This window comes from Chionomys nivalis, chromosome 8 (assembly GCF_950005125.1).
Source record: "Chionomys nivalis chromosome 8, mChiNiv1.1, whole genome shotgun sequence".
In the NCBI taxonomy this organism is placed as follows: Eukaryota; Metazoa; Chordata; class Mammalia; order Rodentia; family Cricetidae; genus Chionomys; species Chionomys nivalis.
The window spans coordinates 22,596,027-22,619,478 of record NC_080093.1 but is presented as its reverse complement, the minus strand read 5'-3'; the positions used below and the strand labels follow the sequence as shown (position 1 = coordinate 22,619,478).

At 42.8% G+C, this 23,452-nt stretch overlaps 1 protein-coding gene across 4 annotated transcripts in view; it reads right to left on the bottom strand.

The window, feature by feature from the left end:
- Ide (insulin degrading enzyme) overlaps positions 1-23,452 on the bottom strand; it is a 97,064-nt gene that overhangs the window by 57,435 nt on the left and 16,177 nt on the right. For all 4 annotated transcript variants that reach the window (XM_057778072.1, XM_057778074.1, XM_057778075.1 and 1 more), the window contains exons 2-4: positions 8,976-9,160; positions 7,173-7,380; positions 3,485-3,654 (exon numbers count right to left, since the gene is read on the bottom strand). In XM_057778072.1, coding sequence (XP_057634055.1) covers positions 3,485-3,654; positions 7,173-7,380; positions 8,976-9,160 — 563 coding nt within the window. The remainder of the gene's footprint in view (positions 1-3,484; positions 3,655-7,172; positions 7,381-8,975; positions 9,161-23,452) is intronic.

Genomic DNA, 23,452 nt, shown 5'->3' with positions numbered 1-23,452 from the left:
GAACCTCACCCTAACAGAGAACCAGGAATTCACAGCTCTGCACAATACTACGGGTGTCAAAAGTCTTTATAGATGGCTGTATTATGTAAGCAGAAATCTGATCCTCAAACTGCACTGCAGCTTTCGGCAGTGTGACTGAAGGCCTCCTTTCATTGTGATGCTGCAATGTATAAACCACGTCTTGGATTATTACAAAACAGCATGGTGATTAAACTGTTCATTAACTGAAACCCAAAAACCCCAGTGGTTTGGATTTGTAGCACAAATCAGCTACCGCTAACTGGATTGTTGCTAGAATTACAAACCACAGGGTAGAACCGGTATGGCCACGATGAGGAGTCAGAGTGGAATCCCATGCCTGGGACTGAGAGTCTCCACTTTGTATATAACTGGAATTGAAGCTCTTTTTCTCTCACTGGCTTTATCCTATATCAAAGAGCTGCTATAAAAATCCCACCTATCGGGCGGTGGTGGCGCACGCCTTTAATCCCAACACTCGGGAGGCAGAGGCAGGCGGATCTCTGTGAGTTCGAGGCCAGCCTGGTATACAAGAGCTAGTTCCAGGACAGGCTCCAAAAACCACAGAGAAACCCTGTATTGAAAAAACCAAAAAAAAAAAAAAAAAAAAAAAAAACCTATCTGCATAGTTAATTAAAAACAAAACTGATTATACTTGGTCCAAGTACAGCAAAATAACAGCTGGTTTTATGTGTTTTATTGAGTATATATATTGTGTGTGTGCATGTGGCCAGAGAACAATTTGCAGGAGTTATCTCTCTGTCTGTCTGTCTCTGTCTCTCTCTTTTGTAAAACCACCACTCTTCTTCTATCATGTGGTCCCAGGGACCAAACTCAGGTCAGGCTTAGCAAAAGTGCCTTAACAGGCTAAACCATCTTGCTAGCTTAACATCTGGTTTGAGAATGGGATACACCAGAACTCCAGTTCAAACTATATTCAGAATAAAAGCTTTGGAACTAGTTCCACATTTCTTGGCAAATCTAATCAGATTTAGGGGCTGAAGAAATATCTCAGTAATTAAGAATGTATACAGCTCTTACACAGAACCCAAGTTCCACCCATATCAGGTGACTCACAACTGCCTATAATTCCAGTTCTAGAGACCTGACACTCTCTTCTGGCTTCCACAACCACTCACACACACGGCCTACACAGAACACACTGCTATATACACATAAATGATGACCAAAATGATCCATCTACACAAATGCTATACTTAAAATCAATTATTCCACAGAGCATGGTGGCACACACCTTTAATCCCACCACTTGGGAGGCAGAGGCAAGTGGCTCTCTGTGAGTTCAAGGCCAGCCTGGTGTACAGAGCAAGTTCTAGGACAGCCAGGACTATGTAGAGAAACTCAAAATACAAAATACAAAAATGAAAAAATTAAGAATTTTTTTTAAAAAGTTAATGATTCCTTTCAAAGTATTAATTTCTTTGTATTCTATTCTCTGTACTAATCCAGTAATACCACCAATAAATATATCTATAAACCCTTTCAAAAATGAATCTGATTCAACACCTGCCATTTTATATGAACACAAGAGTTAGGATCAAAACGGAGAAAAACCTAACAAAAGACTTCTAAAAAACAACACAGAGAAACTTCTTGCTATTGGCCATGCCAATGACTTTTTTGATACCATATCATAGATTCAAGCTACATAAATGAAACTACATCACTCTAATAAACATTTACATAGAAGGGCAAAAAGAAACTAGCAAAACGAAAAGGCAACACACGGACTGGAAAAACCTGCATGTAGCAGATGTGATAATGAGTTAGCAAAACTTTACAAAGAACTCTCACAACTCTGTGACAGGAAAACAAACAGCCAGATCAAATCATGGGCAAAGGAGGCCAGATGTAGAGGCACACGCCTGTAACCATGGCACTCAGAAGGCCCAGCCTGGACTGCACAGGGAGTCGGAGGCCAGTGTGGGCAACATGAGCAACACACACAACTGTAATCACAGCCCTCGGGGGCTGAGGAATAAAATTGTGGCTTCAAGGCATGGACTACACAGGGGACCCTGTCTCAAAATACCAAATAAAAATAAGACAATAAATAAATAAAACACTGTATGTAAAGAAAATACTTGTTAACACGGAATTCGATAAAAACCAGCAAGGTGTGAAAGAGATAATGACCTGGGAAGTCCTGGGTTTATTGCCTCCCCACTGTTGCCCCTGCTAGTGTTGATAATACCCTTTACATTCTGAGAAGTAAAAAAATAACTTGCCAGCCGGCCAACAAAGTAAGCATGGCCCCATCTATAATCTTGGAACTTGTTACATAAAATGACCTAACAATTTAGCACACACACAATTAAGAAAGTGTCACCCACAGCAGAAACACAGCCCCACCCAGAAGTCCTCCCACTTGTTTCTGGTCCACCTGTGTGTCAAGTGGAGCCACTCACTCTTGCCCTTCCTCTTTTATTTCCTTCCCAGTTGACTACACCCAGTTGCTCTTTGTGTCTATTGGGTTACAACCGGATAAACAGATCACTCGAGAATAACCACAACCAATTTTCTCTTTTCCTGTTCCAAGGCTGCTTGTGAAAATAGTCAACTGCTCCCACTTTAATTTCCATTGTCCGGGGAAAAAAGAACCCGCAGTCCAATTCCAAACCCAAGACTGGAAGGACAAAGTCTTCCACTTTATCAAAATCTAAAGAACTGACACCAAAGATACATACAGAGAAAAGGGGGAAAGTCACATGGATACCAACCAGGGTTCAGATTTAAAGAGAAATAATGTGGTAATCAGGCCTGTAATTTCAGCCCTGGGAGATCAAGAGTTCAAGATCACCCTCCTCCTCCACATAGTGTGATAAAACCAGCCCGAGATACAAAAGACCCTGCCTAAAAGAGAGAGAAAGAAAAAAGGAAGGAAAGAACAGAGGGAGGAGGAAGATTTCTATAAGAGTACAATTAGGAAGCCACTATGCCTACCTTCCTAACTAACTTCTACAAACACCTAATTCTGTAGTTATGGCAATTTTTCTGGATGCTATTGTATGTCTAGGAAATAGTATCTAAAACTAAAAAAATTAATTTAGAAAATAACAAAAATTTAGAAGCATACTAATTAAAATATTATCATTGTTTTATATTTTATAACAACTAAGGCATTTTTAAAAGCACAGTAACCTTGCTGGGTAATAGCTTGTAATTCTAGCAGTAGGGAAGCTAAAGCAGAAGGATTTTAAGTTTGAGGCTAGCTTGGGTTGCAGTGTTTCAAAAACACAAAAACAAAGACGAGGGTGCAGCTTAGTTTGGAATGCTTGCCTAGCATTCTCAAAGCTCTGGATAGCTGCTCCACTCCTGAAATATATGGACTCCGACTTGAATGAGATTCAAAATGAAATGAGAAATTATGACAGCACTATGCAGGGAACCCGTGAGAGTCACTGCGATCCAAGAGCACAGAAGTTGATGTGTGATGTTGACAAACCTGTCCCGAATTTGCTGAAGGGGTGTTTGGGATTCCCAGTAGCTTTTTCCAACTGGAAGAGTCTCCAGGCATCGTTCATCACGTTCTTCTCATGTTCTGAGTCGACTGCATTGACCTCTCTGTCTTTACAGCTTGCATCAAACAAGGGACACAGGAAAAACTGGGCAAACCTAAGAATATAAGTCAGAATTACCAACTTGAGAACTATGATTTTAAAAGAACAGCTTTTAAAATATTTTTAAAACTGTTAGATGGTTAATATGAATACACATGACCAGAAGAAATTGCGGTTGATTGAGGACACAGCTGAGTAACAGAATGCTTGCTTAGAATGCACAAGACCCGGAAAAAAAAAAAAATAGGGCCAGGCTTGGTGGTGCACACTTTTAACCCCAGCACTCAGGAGGCAGAGGCAGGGAGATCTCTGAGTTCAAGGACAGCCTGATCTACACAGTGAGTTCCAGTACAGCCAGGGACATAGTGAGACCTTGTCTCATTTCTAGAAGAAAGAGAGAGAGAGAAGAAAAATACCACTGCTTTAAGAAAAAGGAATATATGAACATGGCGGACAATGAGGGCTGCTGAGAAGTCAAGGACAATGGCACTGGGTTTTGATCCTACTGCACGTACTGGCTTTGTGGGAGCCTAGCCTGTTTGGATGCTCATCTTCCTAGACCTGAATGGAGGAGGGGAGGACCTTGGACTTCCCACAGTGCAGGGAACCCTGACTGCTCTTCAGACTGGAGAGAAAGGGGGAAGGGAGTGGGGGTGGGGAGTGGGGGGGGGAGGGAAAAGGGAGGCGGGGAGGAGGCGGAAATTTTTAATGAAAAAAAAAGAAAGCCGGGCGGTGGTGGCGCACGCCTTTAATCCCAGCACTCGGGAGGCAGAGGCAGGCGAATCTCTGTGAGTTCGAGACCAGCCTGGTCTACAGAGCTAGTTCCAGGACAGGCTCCAAAGCCACAGAGAAACCCTGTCTCGAAAAACCAAAAAAAAAAAAAAAAAAAAAAAAAAAAAGAAAAAGAAAAAGGAATATAAAAAAAATTCTAAATAATAAAAAATTTAATATTAGACATATGTAAATTTAGAGTTGTTGATCTTTCCAGAAATGCTAAAATGAGTAAAAATATAACTTAAGATTTGCAGTCTGACATCTCTATGAAGTTTAAGTTTCTTCAAAAGAAGGGGAAAGCAGTTGATAACTGTCACATCTTCAATGTGCAGCCAATGGACCATCTCAGCAAACAAAAGTACTTGCCATGTAAGCCTGACAATCTAAGTTTGATCTCAGGAGTCCACAGTAGAAAGAGAAAATCAGCCGGGCGGTGGTGGCGCACGCCTTTAATCCCAGCACTTGGGAGGCAGAGGCAGGCGGATCTCTGTGAGTTCGAGACCAGCCTGGTCTACAGAGCTAGTTCCAGGACAGGCTCCAAAAACCACAGAGAAACCCTGTCTTGAAAAACCAAAAAAAAAAAAAAAAGAGAAAATCAAATCCCCTCTGATCTCTGCATATGCACCAAGGCATGTGCACACACTCTACCCCCTACACACACACACACGTCACCAGCACACATCACACTTTATCACATACTTGTATATACATGCACACTCGTGCATATATTACAGTCACAAACAAACATCACATGCACACACATCATACAAATTATCATATACATGCACATACATGCGCATACACACTCACATAAACGCACACGAACATTATAGTCACAAATACATCACACAATACACACATCTCACATGCACACACACCATGCACACATACTAAAATTTTTTTAAATGTTTTAAAAATCTTAAATGTACAGCCCGCAGTGTGCAATCTCATTAAAACTCAGGCACCTCAGGACAAACAAATTAAGTAACTGAATTTTAAAAGGTGTGATTCAAGTTTAGAAAAACTTTAACTAGTAGAAAAACAACAGTGCAATGAAAAACCTCAAGTATGTCACAACAGTCTAAGTCATGATTACGAGCTTTTATAAAAGAGTAAATAGTCTATGAATTTTTAATAAGCATCAATTTAACAAATAACTGTATCTGGGAAGAGTGCAAGACTGAAAACTTGAATTTGGATCCAGACACAGCACGAGTCTGTAATCCCAGCACTCCCGGGGAGCCGGCAGGCAGGTGGCGCGCCTGGTGCTGTCTGTGGTAGAGACTCTGCTTCAAGGGCAAGGCAAGGACTGACATGTAAAGTTGTCATTTAACCTCCACACGCACTCTGTGGCATCTGCATGCACACACTCACGCACGGGATTTTGCTTTGTCTTTAATTCTATATCCACTAAGTGTCACTGAGAAGTGCGAAACTAGGGAAAGAGAAGGTCTAACGTGTGACACTCTGGAACATGAAGTGGGTCTTGAAGACACTGGCACAAATTATTCTTTCATTCTTAATTTTTTTTTAATGTTTCTGAGTGTTTTGCTGCATGTATGTATATGGACCATGTGTGTGTGTGTCTGGGGCCAGAGGGGGGCATCAGAATCCCTGGAATTGGAGCTACAGACAGTTATGAGTCACCACGTGCATGGTGGGACAAGCCCAGATTCTCTCTGGAAGAGCAACAAGCTCTCATCGCTGAGTCATGCCTCCAGGCCGTCACAAGTTATTCTTTACCATCGTTAAAGATGAGACTCCAGTTACAATGAGAAGGGCTCGTAAGAATTTTATAAGTCAGTATAACATTTTATGGTCCTAAAGGCCAATATACAGTCGTATAATTATTTTCTGTCTACCGTGATGTAAATATGTGACATTTCTCATTAATTTTCTGCCTTTTAACACAGTTTTTTGTTTTCTAAAGACGGGATCTCACTACATAGCTGTGGCTGTCCTGGAACTCACAGCTCTGCCTCCACAGTAGGATTATAGAGGCATTTGCCACCAAACCTGGCCACAAATGTCTTTTAAAACAAAAAATACTTTAATTATCTTGGGCGGGGAGGAGAAGAGGAAAGTATGTGGAGGTCAGGAGGAGGAGGACTTACGTCCCCTTCCATTATGTGGATCCTAGATCAAACTCAGGTCAACAGAGGAGGAGGACTTACGTCCCCTTCCATTATGCGGATCCTAGATCAAACTCAGGTCAACAGAGGAGGAGGACTTACGTCCCCTTCCATTACGAGGATCCTAGATCAAACTCAGGTCAACAGAGGAGGAGGACTTACGTCCCCTTCCATTACGAGGATCCTAGATCAAACTCAGGTCAACAGAGGAGGAGGACTTACGTCCCCTTCCATTACGAGGATCCTAGATCAAACTCAGGTCAACAGAGGAGGAGGACTTACGTCCCCTTCCATTATGCGGATCCTAGATCAAACTCAGGTCAACAGAGGAGGAGGACTTACGTCCCCTTCCATTATGCGGATCCTAGATCAAACTCAGGTCAACAGAGGAGGAGGACTTACGTCCCCTTCCATTATGCGGATCCTAGATCAAACTCAGGTCAACAGAGGAGGAGGACTTACGTCCCCTTCCATTACGCGGATCCTAGATCAAACTCAGGTCAACAAACCTGGTAGCAGAGGCACCCACTGACCAGCTCACCAGTCCTACAATATCTTTGCTAAACTGTAAAATGGTGATATCATCTTTGCAAAAACAGTAATTACTATTTTTATTAACTTGAGGAACTGAACACAATTCAATCTTTTGCAGGGCACTCAGCGTTACCTGTCCAGGGCTCCTTCTAAGTGTTCGTGGGAAACATCGAAATAGTAGTTGGTGTGCTCCCCACTAGTAAAGGCGTTTGAACTTCCAGCGTGCTCACTGAGAAACTGGCTGTATTCATTTTCTTTAGGATATTTCTTCGTTCCCAAAAACAACATATGTTCACAAAAGTGACTTAAGCCAGCAATATTTGGAGGGTCTGACAATGAACCTGGAAGAGACAACACACGTAATTATTAAAATGCATATGCAATTAATCACTTTTTAATGGGTTATATGTGGTCTGAAATTCTCAACATTAACACATACCAAGAGAGGCAAGTGAGGTTGCTCTAAAAATGGCATTACTTAGAAAGTAAACAAGAACACCCAGCTCTATCTAGCTCCTGCCTGGCCATCACCTACGGAGCAGCACTGGGCCAACTGAGTGGTGTCCCTGGGAAGCCTCATTTGAGGAGCAACAGCCTCACAACTACAAAATGCTCTTATTTCTAATTTCCCTTATATTGCTATTCTGAAAGAAAGTCTATGTGCCTCACTGGTCTCAAACTTGCAGTAATCCTCCGAACTCCAACTCCCAATTGCAAGTGTTAAAGTGTGAGCCACTACACTCAACATAGCTGTGAAATTTTAAGCAGAATACTTCTCTTGCTTCAATTATGTCTTTTATGTATTCCTATCTTAGTACCTTGAATACAAATTAGATATTAGTAGCCTGGTCTCCATAGTGAGATCCAGGACAGCCAGGGCTGCATAATAGAGACCCTGTCTGAAAAAAAAAAAGAAAAGAAAGAAACAAAATTAGATATTTACAAAGCACTACATTAAGGTAAGCAGTAGTTATTTGTTCAATATTATCTTATTCCCCCATTATAAAATGTCAGTGAACTGGGCGGGGGGTGGCGCACGCCTTTAATCCTAGCACTCGGGAGTCAGGCAGATCTCTATGAGTTCGAGGCCAGCCTGGTCTACAGAACGAGTTCCAGGACAGGCTCCAAAGTTACACAGAGAAATCCTGTCTCAAAAAACAAACAAAAAAGTCACATAAAGCTTTTCTTTAAAAAAAAAAAAAAGCTATTAAAAAGAAGTAGTTTTCCATTAAGCATATTATGTGTGTGGGAGATAAGAGGACTAAAAAGTAACATTACATATAGAAAAAAATGTATACACAAGAATCCATCAAATAACAAGTTCAATATACCAGAGAAAAAAGAACTGGCTTAAAGAATGGGATGAATTTCTTTGCTGCTATATCACCTAAGTTGGAAACATAACAAGACTCTATTAATGATGTGTCAACCTGAGCTAACAGTGAGACCTTGTCTCAAAACACCACAAACAGGGGAGCTGGAGAGATAGCTCAGTGGTTAAGAGCATTGCCTGCTCTTCCAAAGGTCCTGAGTTCAATTCCAGGCAACCACATGGTGGCTCACAACCATCTATCTGTAATGAGTCTGGTCCCCTCTTCTGGCCTGCAGACACAGACAGAATATTGTGTGCATAATAAATAAATAAATATTTAAAAAAAAAAAAAAACACCACAAACAGGCATGGTGGCTCATGTCTATAACCCCAGCACTTGCACTTAAGAGGCAGGAGGATCATATCAAATTAAGAGGTCAACATGGGCTACACAGTGAATTTTAGGTTGCCTAGGCTACAGAGTGAGATCCTGTCTCAAAAACAAAACCATCAATAATAAAAATAATAACAAAAATCATAAATGTGACAGCTATCGGGTCCTGATGCTCACGGTACCCTCTATCAAATCTGTTGCCGCTGCATTACCCGCGGGCTGCACTATACCTATGTGCACATCGAGGGCCGCTGACGACTTGTCCGTGGTGGGATCGCTGATGAGAAGCACTTTGATACCATTGGCCAGCTCCAGTCCGCGGTATTCTCGCTTGTCCTCAGGAGACTTGACAATTTGGTCTTCTATTCTCTGGATAGCTGGATTATTCATTTTGCTGTAAGTCTTTTTTAGGAAACTGGAAAGAAAAGGATATTTGTTGTATAATGACTACTCTGGAGAAAAAAAAGAAAGACCATCGGGCAAATTCATATAACACCATCCATCCCAAACAACAGAAAACCAACCAAGACACCTGGCTGCAGCTCCTATTGGTGCAGCTTCTGCTGCTGAGGGCTGAACTGATTCACACACACGGCTAAGCTTGTTTTCCCACCGAGCCCTGCAGGAAATGTCATATTGGCTGCTTACAGGGTGTAGCTATCCTCCTCCCCACCTCACCCCTCACACCCAGCACTACCGTGTTGCTCTATGGAGCCGCTTTTGTATCTAGATAAGCACTTTGATGGGGACTTGACAGCATGGCTGAACCATGAGCTGGTCAGTGCTCCTACAACTGGGCTTTAATCACCAAGAACTCCGGTCATACACATTGCAAAGGTATCTGATGGAGAGTAAGGTGAGAGATTGGGTAAGGATCTGTACTGAATCAGCCAAATTGTTCAACCTGATGGATTGCAAGATTGGGCTGAACAGGATCGTCTGAGTCTCACATATGTGTGCTCGGAGCATACGGAACAGCCTCCATGAAGAACAATGCTGTGAAATATTTGAAAACAAGACAAACAAGCTGCCTCATGAAAGCAACAAAAGCCAGGGCATGAAACAAATGAAAAGTCAGGCAGACCCCAAGAGATTTTCGTAATCTGCTGAAGTGCTGACTGCCATGGCAAGAACAGTCCAGAAGCCTTATTTTTCAAGGGTTTCCTCAGGCTGGGGCTATAGCGCGACGGCAGAGCGCTTGTCTAGCACGAGAGGCCCTAGGTTTAATCTCCAAACAAGCATAGCGCTTCCTCTGGCAGGCCTTCCCTTTCTTCTCCAGCAAGGCCAGAGACAGTGAGAGCAAAAGAACCACCAGCAAAGGAAATCCCAGAGGGTATTTATTGGGTTTGATACAACGAAAGGATTCCAGAGACTGGGGTAGACATAGTTGGGTTTTGTTTTGTTTTTCAGAGTACAACAAATGGTACTTTTGTCTAACTAGGAACTACTTAACAGACAAAACATTAAACCTCAAATACTAGCCAGTTCATACAGGGATCAGGAAAAGCCGAAGATACATCTGTAAGCACAAAAAGGAACTGAACGTACACTGGTACCCTGGTGTCTTAGAAGACGAGGGTAGATCTCTGAAGACTGATGATGCAGTTCAGAGGTACAACACTGGCCTAGTACGCATAAGGCTAAGCCAGACAATAAAAAACAAATAAACGACCAATAGCCAGACCTAAAGGTAAACCACAGGCATGGAATTATTTGGATAGAATACTGTGCTAATCTCAAGAGATGACTAAGTGGCACTTGCTACATATGCATGAGGACACAAGTTCAGAGGCTCAGAACCCACGTAAATGTCAGGAAGGTGAGGTGGCTCACCTGCAATTCCAGCCTCTGAAGGGTGGAGACTGGAGATCCCCAGATCAAACTGGTTAGCCAGACTAGTCACATGGCAGACTCTGGATTTGATGAAGAGATTATTTGTCCAATTAAAATGGACAAATAATCAAGGAAGATTCTCGACATCAAACTCAGGCTTCTATATACCCACCCCCACACACGTGCCCACACATATGCAAAGCTTGCATATACACATGCACACTACATATACATGTGAAAATGAGGAGGGAACCTCAAAGCATTAGGAGAAAAGTCTAGTCTGATTTTTAGCAGAATGCCTTCCTTTCTGAAATTATGTATAATTATGTATGTAATCAATGTAAAAGCTGTTAACCCAAAGAGATTTACTATTAACACAGTCTCATATATATATATATATATATATATATATATATATATATATATTTTTTTTTTTTTTTTTTTTTTTTTTTTTTTTTCTTCAGGAGTTGGAGGTCATTCTCAGATACATAAGGAGCTCTGTTTGGAATCTAAGGCCAACCTGTTTGGTATTCTGTCTCAAATAAACAAACAAACATCCACCTCATTATATAAAAATGGCCAGTTCAACTATGAGCAATATATACTTTACTTCTAGATGGTTTTCAACTTCTCCTGTCCAGATTTAAATTTTATAGGAAAAAAAAATGTTTAACTTATGACAGGCATTTGTAATCCTAATAACCAGGAGGCCAAAGCAGGATGAACAGGGTTAGAGGCCAGCCTGGGTTATGTAGCAAGATCATATTTCAACCTGCACACACAGTAAAACAGAAAATAGGAAGCAGCAGCACAGACTCGCAGGGACTGACAGCTGTAGGCCGGCAAACACTCTTTCTGAATGAATGACTGGAGTCCAAGGCATGGCTGAAAGCATTTGGACATTGAAACTCTACCTGACTCAGATCCCTAGCGTAGCTGAGAAGAGACAAACACATTAAAACCAATGCAACTACTTGTAGACATTTGTTCACAGAATCAAGAATAGTCAAAAACCTCCCAACTAGCAATGTTGCATATCAAATCCCATGGCTTCCTGAGGAAGGAAAAGGGAAAGGGGAAACATGGGTAACATTTTCAAAAGGACTCGTTTCCAGTGTATCAGCACCCTCTCTACAGAGACTCGATTCTTACCTTCTGGAGAACTGGGGAAATGACTGGGAACGCCTCCTCTGAGGATGGAGTCACCAACAGCTTGCCTGTCTGTGGACTTATATTTATACTCAGGAGATCACATGTCTCTCTAGCTCGGCTTCCTCATTAGCATAAGCCTCGTCTTCAATAAGCAAGCATCCCGTGTTTTAGATGAGGAGCAAATGCTAACTCACATGCTCTCCCAGACATTTATTTGGTATTTTTAACTTGTCAAAGTCAAAATTGTAGGAGCAATTAAATTTCTGTCAGCTTTAGGGATATTACCATATGCTGGAAACTTCCAAAGATACAGAACTGCCATCACCCTGTGTCCTGATAAACTGAGACATGTTTAGAAACGACTTCATTTGTGGTTTTCTTCAGAATTTAAAACAACTATACTCACAAAAGCCAACCGTCCTACTTAGGCCTTTGTAACTGGAGAACTGGCAGTGCTGCCCCTCCCGGGAGCTTGGTGAGATGATGTAAAACACCAGAGTCCACCACAGACCCACTCAGCCATCTTCTGCATTTTAATAAGATGCCCGGAAGTGGAAGCTCGGGGAGAGTGAATCATTACCCAAAATCATTTCACAAAAACATCACAACTCACACGCTGCTGGGGTGGGCTGAGGCCTATCCCACCCCTCCTGACATCCAAACATTTCAGGAGGCCCATGGAGGCCCAGGTCCAGGCACCACATGGATGTACATCCATCCACTACAAAGATAAGGACACCAGAGCCCTTGCTCTGCAAGACACAGACGAGCACCAGGCAGACAGGAAAGTAATTTATCTTTTAAGCTGGTGACAGGCTTGCCTGGTGGCACCATGGAGTAAGGAAAGAGCAGTACCTAGTCCAGTTTAGGAGAAGAGAGACGGGGACAGTTAGAGTAGAAGGGACGAAGGAAGAAGCCAGGCCTCTTAACAGAACTAAAGCAGCAACCCCGGCAGAAGCCCCACAGCCTGGAGTGACTAGAACCTCCACCTGAAAGTCACCCGCTGGGGATGGAGCTTGGTGGCTGACTAGGAGCCCAGCATGTGCCAGGCTCTAGTTCCATCCCCAGCACTGCAAAAACAAAACCAAACACAAACAAAATTATGGCTGGGCGGTGGTGGCACATATTTAACCCAGCACTTGAGATGCAGAGGCAGGCGGATCTCTGTGAGTTCAAGGCCAGCCTAGTCTACAAAGTGAGTTCCAGGACAGACAGCGCTCGGAAAAAAAAAAAAAAAATTATGAAGTAAAACATGTGAAGGCCTGGATTTCATATTTTCCAAAACAAATCTGCATAACAGAGAGTCATTTCCAAATCCCTATACTAAGTTTTTAAGAATTTAATTTTTTAACTTTAGGGATTTTAATATTTTATAACATTTTTTTTATTTTTGTGTGTGGGAGTCAGAACAGCTTGAGGGAGTCGGCTCAGGTCCTTGAGATTGGTAGTGAGTCCCCTTACCCGCCGGGTCATCTTTTTGGCCTCCGGGAGTATGTGGTTTGGGGAGTGGATCAGTGTGTTCCACAGAAGGAAGACTGATTTATAATGCTAGAAACCAACAGATTTATGACTTATGAAGCTTCCAATATCTCTTAAGTCGAATGTGAATTTACTGCTTCTAAAATCTTCCTATGGTGGCTGGAGAGATGGCTCAGAGGAATAGAGCACTGGCTGCTCTTCCAGAAGTCCTGAGTTCAATTCCCAGGAACCACATGGTGGCTCACAACCATCTGTAATTAGATCTGGTGTCCTCTTCTGTACTGCAGGATACATGAAGGAAGAAACCTATATATATAATAAATAAAATAAAATAAAATAAAATCTTCCTATGTAAATAGCCTTCTATTCAGATGGCCTTTTACAGTCTTTCTCATGTATCGCTCAGGGTTCCACAGTCTGCTTAATAATAGACTGGGAAAGTTTACTTTGCTTCTGGCTTTCTTCCCACCCTTGTTGCGCTCCACAAGATCTGCCAGTTTAGAAATAATGACCTGCAAACCTGAACAGGTAAGTGATTGTGCTAATAACTAGGTTTATAAATCCAAACCTCCCTCTGTGGAACCCACCCATCCACTCCCAATAAGTGGAAACTGAATCTTCCAAGGCTCCTGCATGTGGAGGAAGGGCACAGAGGTAAGCACACAGCCAAAACACCGTGCTGAGTTCCCGGTGCTATGGGGAAGCCTACAGTGCCTCAGCATGGTAAGTTATGAGCACTTGATCTAAAGACCAGCAGCGTGTCTGAGGGCACCATCTATCCACGGCTCTTCTACCTTAGGGACAGGTATCTTCGGTTTATAAAGAACCTAACTCAAGAAGGTGAGGATGGACTGAAATCTGTGGGTAGGTCTCATCTCCCACAGTTGGAGCTGTGCCCTCCTTCCACACAGAAGCCCAACTGTTCTTACTCTATGCCCTGGCCCTCTGAAAAAAAGAGTTCAGCCGGGCGGTGGTGGCGCACGCCTTTAATCCCAGCACTAGGGAGGCAGAGGCAGGCGGATCTCTGGGAGTTCGAGGCCAGCCTGGTCTACAAGAGTTAGTTCCAGGACAGGAACCAAAGCTACAGAGAAACCCTGTCTTGAAAAAACAAAACAACAACAACAACAACAACAAAAAAAAGAGTTCATGACCAACAACTAAAACTTTAAAAGAAGTACAGTGGATACAATTTAAATGATCCCTACAGCAATAGCATTTTATTTATTTTTTTTATTTTTTGGTTTTTCAAGACAGGGTTTCTCATTTCTCAGTAGCTATGGAGCCAGTCCTAGAACTCATTCTGTAGACCAGGTTGGCCTGGAACTCACAGAGATCCATCTGCCTCTGCCTCCCGAGGGCTGGGATTAAAGGTGTGCACCACCACCACTCAGCACTTTAAAGGTCAGTTCTTCACCAAATGTGAAGTTCAAGTGCCTGCTTATCAAGAGCTGTTAACTCCCAAGGTGAGACGTTTAACAGGGAACACCTTCCAGAGACTGTAACTCAAGCGGATGAACCAAACTTCAGCTACAGCTCCTAGCACAGGGTTTTTAAGGGGTGTAGTTACAGGTTAGGGCGGGCATCCACATCACAGTACCCTCTGCACAGTCCACATCACAGTACCCTCTGCACAATCCACATCACAGTACCCTCTGCACAGTCCGCATCACAGTACCCTCTGCACAGTCTGCATCACAGTACCCTCTGCACAATCCACATCACAGTACCCTCTGCACAGTCCGCATCACAGTACCCTCTGCACAGTCCACATCACAGTACCCTCTGCACAGTCCGCATCACAAGTACCCTCTGCACGGCTCACATCACAAGTACCCTCTGCACAGTCCGCATCACAGTACCCTCTGCACAGTCCGCATCACAGTACCCTCTGCACAGTCCGCATCACAAGTACTCTCTGCACAGTCTTTGGGTTATTACAAAATGTAAGTGTGAGGTAGCACTGTACAAACATAATCCTAACAATCACTCCCACTTTTGTTAAAGTTGTTGTTTTGTAAATTGCTCATTAATCTTCTCATTCTCCTTACACAGTGGTTCATAGCTGCTGGGATGGTCACCATCCTCAACCCCGAGGAGAAACAAAACCTGGTGATTAGGCAACTTGTCCAACTGCAGTCAGTCAGGTTGTGGTAAAGCAGGAACCACAGAGAAAGAGGAAGCGTGGGAAGGGGAGGTGGCAGGTGGTACCTAGAGCAATCATGCACGGCTTTCCTTGGCTCCCAGCGCCACCCTCACAGTCCTTCCTTGACCCCATTACCTTTCTTAGGATGCTAAGTAATAGAACGCGGTGAGTCACAACAACTGCTCCAAGAACAAGGTTTCAGGATTTTTCTCTTTCTCTATGTAAAACAAACGCAGGCAGTGGAAGGATCCTAGAACATTCTGAGTCTGTCAACAGAGTCCTCCTGTCTCACAATACACTCCCTATAAAAAGGAAACTATGGGCTGGGGATGTAGCCTGGTTAGTAGAATCCTTGCCTACGAGGCAATGAAGCCCTGGGTTCAGCCCCAGACCAATAATCCAGGCCGCCTGAATCCCAGCATTCAGGAGGATCAGAAATTCAAAGTCATCATCAATACACAGTGAGTTCCAAGCAAACCTGGGATACGTGAGACCCTGTCTCATACAAGAAAGGGGTGAAGGACACACAAGTCACAATGAGTACATGAAGTATTTTTTTCTTCTAGTTTCAACTCCAACATAGTTTTATTTGCATGGTGTATCTGTGAATTCAGCTTCTGTATACTGAAGCAGTAAGCCACTTTTACATTACAAAAGGATCCAACATGTGGTATTACTTTGAGGCAGTGACTGAAAGTTGGGCTCTCTTTCTAATCCCACTGACCATTAGTGCAATGGGAATTGGTATGCCTAGCCACTGAATACATGTATTACACTGACCCACTTAGGAAAAAAATTACTATTTTTAACTCATTTTGGGGAGTTTTTTTAACCTGAATTTTTTTCCTTTTTCTTTTTTTTTAAAACTACTTAAAACCATTCTATTATAGTTGCTTAATATGCAAAGTGTATTGCTATATATAAATGTTTTTAAAGATTTATTTATTTATTTATTTATTATGTATACAGAATTTTGTCTGCATCTGTGTTTGCATGCCAGAAGAGGGTGCCAGGTCTCATCTCATTACAGATGGTTGTGAGCCACATGTAGGTGCAGAGAATTGAACTCAGGTCCTCTGGAAGAGGACCTTAACTACTGAGCCATGTCTCCAACCCATAAAGTATGTTTTTTAAAAAAGGAAATATACAGCAGAGACATTGCAAAGAACCATCTCTTATATGAAAACAAGTACATAATTGGCTTATGTGTGACTTGTTTTTTTTTTTTTCGAATTTTTTTATGATTTATTTAACTTTATTTTATGTACATTGGTGTGAAGGTCTCAGATCCCCTGGAACTGGAGTTACAGACAGTTGTAAGCTGCCATGTGGGTACTGGGAATTGAACTCGGGTCCTCTGGAAAAGTAGTTAGTGCTCTTAACCACCAAACCATCTCTCCAGCCCCGTGACTTGTTTTTCAAAAGCATGCATGAAACCACACAAACAGAAAAAAAAAAAAAAGACGAATCATAATCTCCTTGGTAAATAAAGAATAAATAAGTATTTGAAACTAATATGATTTGTTTTATTTTATTTTTTCTTTTCAAGACAAGTTTTTCTGTGTAGCCCTGGCTGTCCTGGAACTTGCTCTGTAGACCAGGCTGGTCTTGAACTCACAGAGATCTGCCTGCCTCTGCCTCCCAAGTGCTGGGATTAAAGGCGTGTGCCACCATGGCCAGGCCCAATAATGACTTCTATAGGGACGTCATCAAGGGCGGAGCTCTGGCTCAGCAGTTAAGAGGACATACTGCTCTTACAGAAGACATGAGTTTGGGTCCCAGTATTGATGATCGATGGCTTCTAACCACCTGTAATCACAGTTCCAAGGGCCCCCACACCTTCTTCTGGCCTCCATACTGTACTCATGTGCAAAAACCCACACTCAGATACACACATATACATAACAAAAGGTTTTTTAAAAAAAATATTCCTTCATCTAAAAAAAAACATTTACAAAACCAAGAGCATGGGTCTCATGCAATGCTGAAATAATGCAGTACTCTCGGTCCCAGAACAAGTCCATTTCTGTCCAACCCCATCCTGGCAGCACTAAACAGTCCAAGAAAACAAGAAAAAGAAACAAAACACATAGTAGGGGAGAGAAATTACCAGGTAACAGGACTGTGCTCATGGGAAGCTACTAAGTAGCTAGTGATAACTCCCACCCCTGCAGAGGACAGGGTGGGTCGTGACAATCTGACACAGCTTCAACTACAAAAAGACAATAAATCACAAAATCACACTTCCACACATGGTGAAGGGTTATGGAAGTGCTAGAAACCAAAACTGGAATCCCAGAGGCACGAGCACCCTGGAGTGAGTTGAACATCCCCCAGCATCTTCTCTGGGAATGTTTGCTGACCCCAGTGCAGACTATGCCTGTCCCAGGAGGGGTGATCTACTGCATAAAGGGGTTACAGGAAGGCTTTGTGAAGGGTATGGGGTTGATGTGCAGATTAATGCTACAAGGAGCTTCAAATTTTTAGCTAATTCTTCCCACAGACTCTCTAAAATTCCACTGCACAGTTACCAGAATGGATAGAAGAAAATGATGGCAAACATCAAGTATCATCGAAGCTACACAGGTGCCCAAACTCATACACTGATACAGGGAACACTAATCCACACGATCATCTTCTAAAACTGTTACTATAAGCGTGATGTGTCACCCCTATAATCTTGACCCTCCAGGGTACGGGGTAAAAGCATTACTACAAGTTCAAAACTGGCCTGGACTATAGAGTGAGACCTGGCTAAAAAAAGAGAAAAAAAACCCAATCATTATATAATAATCTTGACATGGCAAACTAATAATTCTAGTGATATATATATATTCAAAATATATATATATTCAAATATATATATATATTCAAAATAAATGCATCATCATTCCATAGCATTATGATAGCATGCTCAGTGACTGTATAGAGATATACTGTGGCTGGGTCTGGTGGAGCATGCCTCTACTCCCAGCACTTGGGAGGAAGAGGCAGGTGGATCTCTGAGTTAGTGGCCAGCCTGGTCAACAAAGCGAGCTTCAGGACAGCTAAAACTTGTTACACAGAGAAACCCTGTCTAGCCGGGCGGTGGTGGCGCACGCCTTTAATCCCAGCACTCGGGAGGCAGAGGCAGGTGGATCTCTGTGAGTTCGAGACCAGCCTGGTCTACAAGAGCTAGTTCCAGGACAGGCTCCAAAACCACAGAGAAACCCTGTCTCGAAAAACCAAAAAAAAAAAAAAAGAGAAACCCTGTCTAGACAGGAAAAGAGAGAGACAGAGAGACAGACAGACTGTGGTTCAATCACACAAGTGAGTTAACCAATAAGAAAACAAAATACAACAGTAAGGATGGGTCGAATGAAAAGGGCTGGATACAGGAATAAATGATGTATACATGCATGTAAATCAAGTATGAAAACAAACCAAACTATGTGTTCACCTTGGGAAGACACAGTAAATAAAAGGATCACAAGGAAGTCCTCCTGGTCACGTGCTGGTTACACAGGTATGTTCAGTTTGCAAAACCACATCATGCTAAACACGTATTATATTACAATAAAAAGACCTTTCATAAAGCACAGTAAAACAAAGTCAATTACTAACATTATAAATATCAGTCATCAAAAGTCATCCTGAAAACCTTAACAATATTCTAACTCAAGAAGGTTTAAGAAATAACAGTCTAATTACTGTGACCCTTTCTGCTTGTGTCCTGTGACAACCACTTGTTGATGCCATCACAAACAGAAGAACTAGAAAACCCAACAGAACTTGGTGTGGTGACACAGGCCTGTAACCCCAGCACTTGGAAGGCTGATACAGGAGGATCATGAGTTTAAAGCCAGCCCAGGACACAGAGCAAGATCTTGAGTGGGAGGCTAAGGAGGGGACACAGGAACTAGGCACAGTGGTACATTGTTTCTCATCCTGCACTCACGTAGGAGGCAGAGGCAGGTGGATCTCTGAGTTGGAGGCCAGCCTGGTCTACACAGAAAGTTCCAGGAGAGCCAGGGCTACACAGGGAGACTCTGTTTCAAACAAGTAACAGTAACGATCTTAAAAAGGCAAGGAGGCCTATATAAGGCCAGCAGGAACACCACAGGACAGCATGGACACCATTGTCACTCCTCGTTCAAAAACAAGCTTTTAGTCATTACTTACTTTAAACTCTAAGTAAAGACTTAAAGGTGGGATATAGCTCAGCTGTAGAGCCCTCGTCTAGTATGTGCAAAGCCCTGGGTTTCATTACCAGTACCACAAAAAACAAACAACAAGACAAAAGAAAAAGCCTTGATAGTCTCCAAAAACAATTGAGTGGTCAGCATTAAGTGTAATAAAAAGTAAAAGCCAAACAACTATTACTATTATTACTATTATTTAATGACATGGTCTTTCACTGAGCCCGGTGATCATCACCGGGCTGGCACTTCACTGACTGAGCCATCTCTCCAGCCTCCCAAATAATAAAATTTTGAATAAATTCCCTCCTCAAATTTTTCAATCTGTAGAGGCTAGAGAGACAGCTCAACAGTTAAGAGCACTTGCTACTCTTCCAGGGGATTGGAGTTCAGTTCCCACGAATCTGACATCCTCTCCTGACCTCTGATGGGCAGCAGGCATGCATGCAGTGCACATACATACACTCAAGCAAAATACGATACACATAAAATAAAATAAACCTTTATATCAGACAATCAGGATTTGAATGATACAGATTCAGACAGGCAGTGGTGGCGCACACCTTTAATCCCAGCACTGGCAGAGGCAGGTAGATCTTTTGAGTTCAAGGCCAGCCTGGTCCACAGAGCAAGTTCCAAAACAACTAGGTCTATACAGAGAAACCCTGTCTCAAGACGGGTTTTTCAAGACAGCTCTTCTCTGTCCTGGAACCAGCTCTTGTGGACCAGGCTAGTCTTGGCCTCCCGAGTGCTGGGGTTAAAGGGGTGCGCGACCAGCACTGGGCTCAGGCTCTTTAAGAGAATATCATGTAGAGTTAACGTGCGTATCATATAACTTGATGTGTATGAATGGGTTATCTTTCTCACACATGCCCCATGAACCCAAAACAGCGAAGGAGCTTAAAGGCTGATGTCACAGGTCCTAAAGATTAATCCAAATCAGTAGTGGCCTGAAACTAGTTCTCTCAAAACAGCCTCCGAGGAAAGCAAGTCACAACTACTCATATTCTGTACAGAGGCTATATCTCTTGAGGGCTCATTTGAACACTACACACACCCTGGAAGACAATCTGCCCACCTCGGATAATGTTGGTTAAGAAAACTAGCTGGCCCTCTTAGCATGGTTCAGTAGCCATATTTCATCGCTAACAAATGATCTCTTTGTTCCTCACCTGGGATACTACTAGGCTCTTGGAATTGGACTTAATCATCTCAAGAGTAAAATATAATGTTCACTTGGATTATTAAATTGACAGGGACATGCTGCACCAGACTTGGGCAGACTTCACAGGTTCTCTCCAGTGAATACATTTAACTAAACTTCATTAGGGCACTGCCCGGCACATTCAAGGCATCCACAGATGGCAGCTTATTATCAGAACCATCGTTGTTACTGTGGCCTTATAAGGGTGAGATGCAAACAGACTGTCTCAGTAACCACTGTGTTATTACTGGCATTTTGACTACAGGCTCGTGCAAATTCCAACTGTATACTGTCATCTCCAGAGGTCAAAACATCATCGGGCAGACTATCAGGAAAGCAGGTAGCTAATAATGCCTGTGTAATTGCTATTAGGGAGACAATTTCACCCCCTCTCCCAAGGGACATCTGGCAGTGTTTGGACACATTTTTAGCTGTCGTAAACGAGGAGTACTGAGGCCAGGGGTGCTGCTTAGCATCCTGAAGCACACAGGACAGCTCCACAGGAAAGGATCAAAACATCAACAATGCCGAGGACGAGACTCCTTTCCAGGTCTGCTACTGCCCCCAAATAATGGATGAGAATCACTACAAACAATTCTATACACCTAGGATCAGGAGACAGCCTCATCAAAATGCACCAACTATCATAAACTCCAGTCTACCTACCTATACATTTAAATCAGCAAAGGCTTAAAAGAAAAGGAAGAGAAGAGGCCATGAAGGAAAGAGAAAAAAGAAGGTCTACAGAAACTTGTCCTGGAAAGAGCAATCTAAGGCACAAACACAGGGTGAACCGTAAAAAGGCAGGCTGACCCTTAGAAGCCCGGATTGGGCTGCCCTTCCCGGCCCTGTTGAGTCAGGCTCTTGCACAGCACGGGCTTTTTAAGGACATACATTCAGAGAATGTATGGATCCTGGGAAGTGAGACCTCAGGGAAGTTACCTGGCAAAGTCATACGGGCTTTAGACAGGAGGACTGGGAATCAAATCCAAATCCTTAGATATCAAGCACCATGTCAAGCCCCGTTGCTAATCTAACGTACCTATAAACTACACAGTTCTAGAGGGAGGAGAAACCTATATCAGGCCACCAGGTCATCTTTACGCAGAAGAATCTTTGAAGAGTCAAGCTTACTGGACTTGGAGGCACTTTTCTCTACTCAGTGAATTAATATGCCCCAGATTGAACTTGTTTTTGCTAACTAGGGCTGTCCATGTCACAACAAGGCTAATTAACAGAGGAAAAAAAGCAAGACACTAATGTTTCAAGGATATCCATCTCCTTCTTCAGTTTGTACCCAAAATTACGTAGACAGCATGCAGAGTTAGGACTTGTCCTGAGCTCTATTTTCAACTTTTTTTTTTTTTTTTTTTTAGAGACAGGGTTTCTGTTTGTAGCCCTGGCTGTCCTGGAACTTGCTCTGTAGACCAGGCTGGCCTTGAACTCACAGAGATCCGCCTGCCTCTGCCTCCTGAGTATGCCACCACCACCACCTGGCAAGGGTATTTAGAAACAGGAACTCAAGCCTTATAATATCTGCATCCCCCAGGGAACAAGGACGGCACCCCATCCTCTTCAGCCCAACAGGGGAGACAAAGCTTGAGTCAGGTGCAGAGGTGTATCCAAAGACAGCCTGCAAGAACCGCCAATGCCTGCCAAAGGTCAAAGGTCATCAATAAACAGGGCAGTCATTCACTGGTGGTGGGGAGTGAAAAGAGCCAGAGGAGCAACTTCACAGGCAAGGGATGTGCCAGCAGCGATGAGACAGGCACTGGTCACACTGGGGCGGGACGGCGGGACACAGTAAAAGAGGAATATATAGGACAGTGAGAACTAGGGTCCTCACATCAGAGAAAAGAGTTACAAATATGTAAAGAATAAAAGCCAGCCGGGCGGTGGTGGCGCACGCCTTTAATCCCAGCACTCGGGAGGCAGAGGCAGGCGGATCTCTGTGAGTTCGAGGCCAGCCTGGTCTACAAGAGCTAGTTCCGGGACGGGCACCAAAGCTACAGAGAAACCCTGTCTCGAAAAACCAAAAAAAAAAAAAAGAATAAAAGCCAAAATTAACCTTGTAATTCACTGGAGCTATCTGTGTGATCCTGTAGCTTTCAGTATCCAAGCAGATAGAGAAATACAAATGTAAACATGTCTGTGTGTATATATATATGTGTGTGTGTGTGTGTGTGTATTTCCATTTACACACATGAATACATATACATATGCATGTACATGAATAAATACATACAGATACATGTATTCATCCACAGATAAGATACCTATTGATTATTTACATAAACCTCCTGCCTTCATCCTGTCACTGAGAGGACCCAGGGCCCCAATTTTTCCTCCCTAAGTAGCAGTGTATACTGTACCAAAAACTTGCTTTCTAACTTTGACTTCACCACTAAAAACAGCCACGGTTCCTTGGAGAAATAGTTGATTCCATGACTAGAAACCTGAAACATCTTGTGGATCAAAAATAATAAAGTGCTAACGGAATGATGGGATAGTCAATGGATAGACGCTAGCATTCAGATTCCCAATGTCCACATTAAAAACATAAGTATTACATTAAATAGTAACAGTAATGAATTAGAGCTAGCCAGGCATGGTGCCACATGCTATAATTATAGCACTCAGGAGGCAGAGACAAGAGGATCAGGAGCTCAAGGTCATCCTCTAATACATAGAGAGTCTGGCACTAGCCAGGGCTACACA